The sequence below is a fragment of the Osmerus eperlanus genome, chromosome 9 (genome assembly GCF_963692335.1).
Source record: "Osmerus eperlanus chromosome 9, fOsmEpe2.1, whole genome shotgun sequence".
Lineage (NCBI taxonomy): Eukaryota > Metazoa > Chordata > Actinopteri > Osmeriformes > Osmeridae > Osmerus > Osmerus eperlanus.
In genome coordinates, this window is record NC_085026.1 from 9136384 (window position 1) to 9147089 (window position 10706).

The 10706-nt window shown below is 44.3% G+C and overlaps 2 protein-coding genes across 2 annotated transcripts in view; both read left to right on the top strand.

The window, feature by feature from the left end:
- The first annotated feature begins 1285 nt into the window (after positions 1 to 1285).
- Positions 1286 to 8868, top strand: LOC134026216 (14-3-3 protein zeta/delta-like). Its single transcript, XM_062468740.1, has 6 exons — positions 1286 to 1431; positions 2319 to 2752; positions 5942 to 6065; positions 7143 to 7306; positions 7497 to 7592; positions 7823 to 8868. Exons 2-6 carry the CDS (start codon positions 2459 to 2461, stop codon positions 7895 to 7897), a joined length of 753 nt encoding a protein of 250 aa, XP_062324724.1. The 5' UTR covers positions 1286 to 1431; positions 2319 to 2458; the 3' UTR covers positions 7898 to 8868.
- Positions 4444 to 10706, top strand: part of mgst3b (microsomal glutathione S-transferase 3b) — a 167322-nt gene continuing 161059 nt past the window's right edge. The window contains exon 1 of the mRNA XM_062468743.1: positions 4444 to 4464. The gene's annotated coding sequence lies outside the window, so the exon portion shown is untranslated. The remainder of the gene's footprint in view (positions 4465 to 10706) is intronic.

A 10706-nucleotide genomic window follows, 5' to 3' on the forward strand; every position in this document is an offset into this window, starting at 1 on the left:
TAAATCTATGTAATCTTTATAAATAATAAGTATGCCCTATGCATTTTTATATAAAATATACAGACCCCTGTGCAACCGACACAAGCAAGCACACCCTACAATTTCCCCAGAAATTGTACCCTCTCTAGTTCACAGTTGCTCTCTCTTTTATGTCTCATGAGACACAGTACTCAAATACAGACTTCTCTGTTTCACTGTTCTCCCTAAACATCAGTATGTTGGATTGGAAGGACATGGTAGTGCTGTCTTGTTTGCTTTGCAATGTAGAAACATTATTCTGTATGGCAGCATGGAAGGTCTGTCGATAAGAGTCTGGATGCCTTTCACTTCAGCTAATGCACCCTGCCAATTATCTAACAGTAAACCCACAGGGCACACTAAATGGAAGGCAAAAAATGGCTTAGAAATGTGCCTAACAGGGAACAACAGGAATGGTGTTGTTTCTCTCTCGCTGCCGCAATGCTTCAAGTCAGGGAGGTAAAAAAACTAACACAAAGTAGTTGCCTAAAGAGAAAGGAAGGAAAGGAAATTATCTAAAGAGAGAACACTGAGAACACTTCAGAAATCAATTTGTAAGTCTTATTGGAAGAAAACATATGATGTGATCAATGTATAATGATGACTAAATCAAAGTGGTTCTAAATCAGAATAGAAAAGTTTCTAGATTTATTTAGTCTCCAATCTTGATCAATATGATTGAATATTAATCAATGGCTTCCAGCAGTGAACATCTGCCATCAGAGGATATCACCAGAGATTTGTAGCAAACTGAGAGGACAGGTGGCTGGATATCTGGTGTCTGTGACTGAGCCCAGGGATAAAAAGGAAGTTGCTGGCGGTCGGTAGCCAGGTCTATTTCTGTCATGATTCTGTCATAAGCTCTATTACCTCCTGAATAGAATCCTTCAACTTTAGCTTCGTGGTCTTATTCTCATCTGAACAATCAAACGCATGGTATGCTGGTGGACATAGTTATGCTAATTCCAAGATAAACAAATATGAAAGAAAAAATATCTAAATCACCGTCACTTAAGAGAACTGGGTGCCACGCCCGCCTCCGGGCCCCTCCGAAGCTGTTACTGCTACAACGTGTGAAGGGGGCTGGAAGAGCATCACTATGGTAACGGTGACGTCTTCTCCCTTGCTCTAATTGGAGGAAACCCCGTGGCCCCAGCCGCAGCCTACAAGTCGGTCTAACTTGCGCTAAATACCCTCCCCTTTTCTTAACTCAAAACAACCATTGGTCAAAATATTTGGAAATTACTGTCGATCAGCAGAAAACTCTATTTGTGATTGGACAGCATTTTTTTTTTGTAACGCCCTGAACTAATACGTTGAGTTGAACTTCACGGCTACTGTGCTGTTTTTCGCTTTGCTTCACACCAATCTCAAATCGGATCAATTCGAAGGAGCATATTGGCATCTTAGAAGGTTAGAAAATGGGCGAAGCTTGTTTCTTTCTTTTCTCTCATTCATATTTTGTAAGATGTGATAATGTAGCAATGATTTGACAAGGTTTTTTTTTGTTAGCAATGCATGCCTGTATGGAAGGAGTGGCCCAACGCCGAGCCCGAGAATAGCTAGCAAAAACGAGCTTAGCTGCTATCCTGTATGTAAGCTAGCCTAGCTGCCTTGATAGCTAGCTACGCTAGCTTTCAATCGGCAGCTTTATGCATTCTTGTGGCAGAGCCTTATCTTGTAATAATTGACAAACGTTAGTTTGGACGATAGACTAGCTAGTCTGGACCAAGCCTGGTTGCTGGTACAGTAACCGAGAGGTAGCCAACATATGCTTGAAGGTTTAGCTAGCAAATATATTCACATGCTAGTTAACATGGCAGATATTCGTCTTGTTCGGATAGTTTAGTCAAGCACCTACTACTAGCTAGCAAGCTAACGCGTTGTTAGCTGGCCATCGTCATCTACTGTAGGCTACTTGGTTGGTGAATAGCTAACTAGTACCAGTAAACCACAAGCTCAATACGTTCGGGATCAAGCCGGGTTTTGTCTTCAGCTTTCAGGAACTGATGTCGAAAACTATGAATTGGTTACTGTAGCTAGTCTACAGTAACGGTACAATTGCTTTTAGTCTGACATCCGTGTGTCGTTCTCCGGTCCAGGGCTAGGTTCAGGCCAGGGACTTGCACCCTCAGGCCCTGAGGCAGGGAGAGCGGAGCGTTCACCAGCTGGCAACGGCTTACTAATGGGAAGCAAGCTTGCTGCAGGATCGTTGATTTGTGAATGGATGAAGGCTAACGACTTTAACTTAAATCTTTTCCTGTCATCATGATCTAACGTTACACCCTTTTCACCTGCAGGTTTTGACTGTGGAATACTCTGCATCTCCACCTTTCGACCTTTAACTTCCCCTCTATCCATTCCCTGTTGCATTCCTGGACTATTTTTGAACCAGACTTTTGACGAATTAACCTAAGGTTAAAAAAAAAAAAAAAAAACAATGGATAAAACGGAGCTGATTCAGAAGGCCAAGTTGGCTGAGCAAGCCGAGCGTTACGACGATATGGCCGCATCCATGAAGGAGGTAACGGAGAAAGGAGGCGAGTTGTCAAACGAGGAGAGGAACCTGCTATCTGTCGCTTACAAGAACGTGGTCGGGGCTCGGCGATCGGCATGGAGAGTCATCTCCAGCATCGGACAGAAGACCGAGGGAAGCGACAAGAAACTCCAAATGGTCAACGAATATCGGGAGAAGGTGGAATCCGAGTTGCGCGATATCTGCAATGACGTTCTGGTAATTACTGTAGTTTAATTAATTTCAGCACAAGGCGTGTGTTTAGTTTATAGGATGCTGTGAATCGGCTTTCTACTGTAAAACTGGAGAGGGTACAATTTCTGGGGGAATTGTGAGATAAAACTATGGAAGATTGCAGGGCAAACGTAGGCTCACAGATGGGTATAAATAGCCAAGTTCAATTAGCCATGTTCAATAATGTGTTGCTGAATCAGTGCACAAACGACACATTCTTGGAATTGGGTCCACGTTTGCCGTTACGCTTTTCCCATTGGTCAATATGTGTCATGATCACTGAAGGTTACACGCGTTTGGTTGCCATCTCATGGCAGTCGCTTTTCTCCGCCTTCTTCCCAAGGCGTCTGAGTGTAAGCACGAGACATCAGTTATTCACCCAACTCCAGCGGTGCCGCAGGAATCTGGTGTCTCTTTGCTGCCTGGGAAGATTGGGGGGAGGGGGAGAGAAAGGAGGCATTTCTCACTTGGATGTAGCTTCCCTGTGAAGACTAGGGTAGCAGTGTAGTTGGTGCTTGGCTTTAGTTTGCTTTCTAAAAGCAGATCAGTGTAACTGCAGCCAGATCCAGTTTAAACTCTCATTGACACTATCGAAGAGGTAGGCCTAGTGCATGTAAAAAGGCACCTGTATACATTTTTGGAGGGTCAGGGCATGTAATCAACTTATTGTTTTGAGTCCTATTTGGATCAAACATAATTTGACATCCTGTGATTCCCCCTTTTCTATAAATGGTACCTCCACCCAGCACAAGAGAAAAGGAAGTATTTTATTGTCATCCCCGATTCCTTCCTTGTGGGAATCTGAAACAATGGCTGCTTGAACTATGCGAGGGTGTGAACTGACAAAGTTCATGAATGACTGCTCTATACAGCAAGGTGTGCCAGTCAGTGGGTGGAACAGACAGGACCAGTAGTAGCCTAGCCGAGCCAGTGTAATACAAAGTGTGTGATACTACCCCAGTCTCATCTGGTGCACAAACGTAACTTGTAATGTGGTTGGCCAAGTGAAAGAGTTCATTTAGAATTGTGTAACAGGGCTGCCATAACCCAGTTTGCTCAATAGGTCTCTGATGAGAACTCCCATTGGGGGACAAATATTGATCAGATTCAGACTATATGGAAGCAAGGAATAACTGAAGTTAAATTTCTAAACGAGGACTCTTGCGACATACTCCAATGGTCTTTATTTGATGTCAGTCAGGTCCAACTATACATTTGTCTAGTATCGTCAGGGTCTGTTGCAACCTATCTTACTTAGAGAGATATGTTTTCACTTGTTAAATCTAAGACAGCGGGGAATGGCTCTTCCCATTATTCCTATCCTGTCTTGAAGTGGATTAAGGGAGATCGAGGAGGAAGCTTAGCCGGCAGGCAGTAATCATTTCCCTGAGCCACTGGCCTTCTAAACACTAGGTGTTCATGTGGGCCTCGTGGGGCTGGAGATGGGGCAGCTTCCTTGGGAAGCAGTTTGCCTCATCACAAGCTGTGATCCAGAAGTATTAGGTGATTCATGAGGATGAGTTGGAAATGTCACGTCTGCTGTTCAGTCTTAGTCCTGACTGACTGATCCCTTCCGCTAGTGTGACAACGAGGAATGAAGGATGCGTGTTGCAAGGGTTTAATTCCAAAACACTACATCCACCAATTGAAATATGACTGGTACAGCTTGAAACATGTTTACTTACATGATCCATCATATGCAGTTTGATGGTATAGCCTACATTATGAATAGTCTCATTGTGATCTGGCAAAAGTGGACCATCATTTCATGTTCTAATAAGAGGCTCCCTGCTTATCCAGCAGACACATTGCAACAGATGTGAACCCATTGTTCTCCTGAGTCATGTTTGCGTAAATGCGGCACAACATCTCGACTACAATAAACCCACCCTCAGACCACACCTTGCTGCCGTTCCACTTCCTGTGTGTGTGTGTGTGCGATAGAGCGAGCAGACGTGTTGTGCACGTTCCTGTCTCAGCCAGAGCTTGTTGGCTGAGGGCATGGTGGGCTGAGGGCGTGGTGGGCTGAGGGCGTGGTGGGCTGAGGGCGTGGTGGGCCGAGGGTGTGGATCACACCTCGTGCCCCAACTCGTCCCCCCGCTTAGATGGGCTCCTCCTGGTGACCCAGAGCAGGTGAGCCTCTCCTCAGCTGGCAGGGAGAATGCCCCCACTCCCCCACCAGCACATGCCAGACTGAACATGCAGGCTGGTGCCTTTCATCCTTTGCCCCAGCTTGGTTTAAGGCTTCACCCAAACACAGCAAGGTGCCTCAGCTAAATAGATGGTGGTGTGCACAAGCACACACACCTTTCGATGCATTCATTTATGTTGTGGAGTACAGAAGTTAAGTTCTATCTGCATTGTATTGTCCCACTTTTAGTCAAAGGTAAAGGCAAAGCAGGCCCACTTAGACAGTAATGTAGGCTGGGTTTACTTGCCTCCTGGATATAGGCTAACCTTGGCAAGACGCATTTCTCAAAGTCAGACTGGTTCTAGGTTGTCATGGTGATGGCCCACATTGTCCGCAATGCTACCCAGCCAGATTTATACTCAAAAGTGATTGGCTATTCACAGTTGTACTCTTGTCTACATAGCAGTGAGCCACTTTGACCACCGCCGCTAATTGTGTGTGTATTCCTGTCACAATGTAGAGAATTTCACTTTTTTTTTTTTTTTTTTTTATTATGGAGAGAGGTGTGCCTGTACGTTAGTGAGACAGAAATTTAAGCACTGTGTGAATTCATTTCAAGCAAGCTAGGCCATTCTGTTTTAGGGAATGAATTGGGCTGGAATGCCTGGCACTTGAGACATGCACTTCTTTCACCTAATCTCCTATTATCTGACAGTTAATAGATGGGTGTGGCCGAGGGCTGGCATGCTGGCTGGCCCCAGTGATTTAGGTGCTGTGATCTGCCCTGACCTGTCAGCCGCTGTACCCCTCTCTAATCCTGAGTCAGCCTTTCCTCTATGTGCGTCTCAGGATGGAACCTATCCCATCCTCAGAGAAATGGTTTATCTGGTTTTTAAAACCATTAACATGACTTTTTAAACCTAGTGGTCTCCCAGACACAGATTAGCAGTAATCTGGCCACAACAGGACTAAACATTCCATGCATGTATGATGTCTTGGCTAGTGTAGACAAAGTGATCAATATGTCTGTCTTTTTTCCACAGGAACTGCTGACGAAATATTTAATTGAGAACTCCACAAACCCTGAAAGCAAAGTCTTCTACCTAAAGATGAAGGGGGACTACTATAGATACCTTGCTGAAGTCGCCTCTGGAGCCGACAGGACAGGTATGGGATGAAACTGAAAACCTAATGTTGCAAATGTACTGTCCCTGAGCTGAGTCTTAGCAGCCTACTTAACAAAAACAAACGTGTCTGAACTTCGTTAATCCCTGTTCTATTCTTCTAGAATGTGTCTGGCTGGTTGTAGACATAAAAAGAAACATTCTGGGCAGATTTGCGTCCCAGCAGTTGTCAGTCGCTGTGGCAGAGATGACTCCTAAACCCGCCAAAATCTCCTGTTGATTGTGTAACTAACAGCAGGAGATTCATCCTTCCCCCCTCGGAAGTCTCAGTACATAAAAGCCCAGCCCCCCTCCCCACACACATACACACACACTCCCAAACTTCATTACCGAGCCATTTTTCAAGGCACATTCTGTCGCATGCCATTGTTCTAGTCTGCCTCGGTTCAAACTAGGCCTCCCTCCTGCTTTGAACTCAGGGGCCCCTTAACGAGCCAAAATAGAACGGCACATTTTGTCAGGGAGCTGGAAATGGTGTCAAGCAGGGACTGGTGCGTCACACTCACGTGACCATCGTGCCTCATCTCATAGGAAGGGGAACAAAAAGGGGAGGGGTGTCTGTCGGCGCTATGGGCCTCATTTCTCTCTCTCCTCTCTTCTTTCACGAGGAGGCATTGTGTAATCTACACTAAAGAGACCTCAGTCTGTCTGCCCCTTCTCCTGTGAGGAGAAGGGGCAGAAATGTGAAAATGTGAAATGCCCTGCATTTCACATTTTCTCTTTTCCCCTCGTGTGCTTGCTGTCTTGACAAAAAGGAAATCGATGTGCTAATAGATGGCACTGTTTCCCTGCAGGTTCATGGCTCTGGCCCCACTGCTGTGATATGAATGTGCAGTCATAACCGAATCATGGACTCGCCTTTTATCTTTTTTTTTTTTTTTTTTTTTTTATTACCCACTATGTTTAGTGATGGGACTTTTGTGAAATTGTCTCTTTTTTGTTGTTAAAATGTACTACATGGAAAAATAGGAATTGTATTGTGTATCAACTGCTGCCTTTCTTGGAAAAGGCCTATTTAGGAACACATGGCCTAAATGTAGGTCTCCTCTGGTCTCCCTAGCAACCATCGACAACTCTCAGGAGGCTTACCAGCAGGCGTTTGACATCAGCAAGGAGAAGATGGACCCCACACACCCCATCCGCCTGGGCCTGGCCCTCAACTTCTCCGTCTTCTACTACGAGATCCTCAACTCCCCAGAGAAGGCCTGCTCACTGGCCAAACAGGTCAGCCAACCCTCAAACAGCTGGACTGGCCTCTGGCTGTGTAGGACATGGATCTCAATACTGTACATTACTGTCACTTCCTGAAATGACAACTGAGTGCTGCTTAGATGTCACTGTGTAGATTCAGGGTTGTTTTTGTTTTTTGTTGTTGCTGTGAACATCAAGGGTTTTGCTTTTGTCATGTTGGCAGGCGTTCGATGATGCCATTGCAGAGCTTGACAAGCTGAACGAGGAGTCGTACAAAGACAGCACTCTCATCATGCAGCTCCTCAGAGACAACCTGACAGTAAGTGTCCCTCTGTCTGTCACAATGACCACAGGAAGATCGTGCTCCCTGAATTAATAACCACATCTTTGGTCTGTGTCATTTGACTTATCGGGGAATTTGCCAACGCATTTGTGGCACCTTTCCCAGGGAATGCATGTGTTTCTCTGGAATAATATTTTTCCTTCCCTTCGTCTTTTTTTCATCCTTCCTATCTCTCTTTCTCTGTCCCTCTCTCTCTTTCTCTCTAGTTATGGACGTCCGACAACGCGGCTGAGGAAGGTGAGGGCGGGGAAGCAGGAGAGGCTGGCGAGAACGAGAACTGAAGCTTCCTCGGGTCTCCTCCCCCTGAAAAAAAAAAAAGAAAAACCTTTTTACACGTCTCCATTCCTTATTGCTCCACTTAAGATTTATTCTAGTAATGAAACCCATTTACTGAAAGAGCTGTGTATGAAAATTCAAAATCATATAGTCTTTTCACACCGCTGCTCTTGGTCAAAAAATGAAAAAAAAAAAAAAAAAAAAAGAATCCTCCATTCCATGGTTTGTGTTCATCCTGGCCTTTCATATGTGCAGTTTCTGCTGTAGAAAAGTATTAATAGCTTCACTTTGTATCGACATAGTTCAAATTAGAGATGAAAAACAAAGTTTTAGGGCCTACTGTTGAGCGACAGACATCCCTAGTCCCAGCAGATGAAGGAGTTTGGATTATTCGTCAAGGTGGAAAATATTTGTCGGAATAGATTTGCAAAATAGTACCCTCCCCTCCTCACTCTTGTCTCTTTAAACGGTTATGTGGTACGGTTCCAGATGCTGACACCATACTATCAACCCTTACTGCAGGGAGCTCCAGTACAGATGCTGACATTGACAGTTTCACAGCCAGGTGATTTCCATTGGTTTAAAGTCCCCTCCCCTTGGTTATGTATTCACAGTCAAGCATGTCTAGTTGAGGAGAAAACAGTGGGGCTTTCTAAAGACCAAATATAGGAACATGTTAATGGAAAGATGAAAAAATACAAAAATAATTCAGTCATGCATGCCATTTAATAGTACACTGGAATGGGACCCAATGCTGTATACACACAGTCCAAATGTTAAATTTTAGTACTTTTCAATGCAGGTTTGTGCACATGTAAGAGGGTGTTTGGTTAGTCCAGTGATTGTCATTAGAGATTTGGACCACTATTGTGTTTTTGCTAATCATCGATTGTAGTCCCCAAAAGCCTTGTGGAAATGTTTAATGCCCTATGTATCAGCTATGTAACATGAATAAAAACAACATTTTATAAACCAAGTAACATCTGATTTCTTTTTTTACTGATTGATTTTTCTGAAAAATCTATGTTCAATTTAATTACTCTTTCATGTAACGTGGAACAATAATACCAGCTGTAAAATAGCCAGAAGCTCATTTACATTTTTTTGGTTAGCACATTTTATGTACTGCCTCAGAATTGAGAATGTTGTTGGAAATGGTGCATACACATCATTTCATCTATTAAGTAGCCTGTTTCCTGGAAGTGATTGCTGGCTCTTAAGGTTGCCCCTGACTGAGGCGAGGCACCTCAATTCAAGCTCTCAAAATGAAGCCTGGTTGGTTGAAACCTTTCAAATATTAATGAGAGAGAATATTATTTTGGGATGGTGACTATGCTTCATTCCAAGGACCTAACAGTGAAGAGCCAATTGTATCCCTAACACAAATGCAGTCATTCCATGACCAGAGCTTTGCATTATTGCCAGTAAGTGCAACCTTGTTCCTTCTGTTCCCAAGAGGCCCTTGGTTACAGTCTTTGACTTGCTTTCCTTTCAGGTAATTTGGAAACTTTAAGTTCTCGCCTGTTGTAGCTGTTATTGGTATGCGGCAGTAGAAATTTTAAGATTGTGTGTGTGTGTGTACTCCAGAGAGAGCTTCTGTTTGTGTTTGCAGAAGTGCGTGTAGGAGTGAGCAGTGCTAGAGGTGATGTTATGCGGCTCGAATGTCAAAGGTAGAAAGGGAAGAGGAGGATAGTAGGAGGAGGCATTTGGTGGGTGTTATCTTGTTCTCAGAATTTACAGCTTTACATTAATAAATGCCTTTCATCTACGAACTTGTGGTACACTGGTTAGATTAAGAGTCTATTATACGAAGCCCACGGCTTTTTTATTCTTTTGTGCTGCCTGGAAATGTAAAACTCATTAGAATAACAATGAACTGAGGGTAGATACAGAAGCAGCTCTCACCCTGTCGCTTATTCAAGAACACTGGTTGGAAAATGAATGGAGCTGAATGATCTTGCGGCGGAGGCATTCACTTTCATGGGAGCTCTTGTGCGTAATGAGATGGCTATGACTCGCAGTTCTCCCACTGTTGGTGAGGAAGCCAAAGCAGCAGACCCACGAGCCACCCACCCACACTCCCTGACTATATAGCAGCCTATATAGGAGGGAGTCAGGTGGCTGAGTGGTTAGGGAAGCGGGCTAGTAATCAGAAGGTTGCCAGTTCGATTCCCGGTCGTGACAAATTACGTTGTGTCCTTGGGCAAGGCACTTCACCCTACTTGCCTCGGGGGGTATGTCCCTGTACTTACTGTAAGTCGCTCTGGATAAGAGTGTCTGCTAAATGACAATGTAAATGTATATAGACTATAGCAGCCATGGTCTCAATACTATGGAGAATCTGGCTTTCATTGTCTCCTGCACTCAGACCACAAGGAAAAGGAAAGGTGTAAGACCAAACACAAACTCTGTTCCTGGAACGATGAGGTGATTGGGAGAACATTTATGAAGTAAGCCTTTTTTTGCGATATTCCCACGTTTTTGTTTTCCAGGATTGGGGTAGAACACATGATCAGGAGGTAAAAAGGGGAGGGAGGAGGCTGGAAGGTCACTGTGAGGCCTCTCCCTCCAGGCTCAGTGTGACACAGCCCACTGAGAGGAGCACACTCATGCAAGATTTAGACTGCTTTGTTCCAACAGACTGGCTCCTACTAAGGACCTCGGTCTAATTCGAAATTTTTAATGGCTCTGTAGTTGTACTGCTATTGCTATGACTAAACTAGTGACAGAGGGAGACTGGCCTGGTTTGTTTTAATCAGTTTGTTCATCTTTCTCTAATCGTATAGTCTCCCTGTTAATAGTGAGCCACTCTGT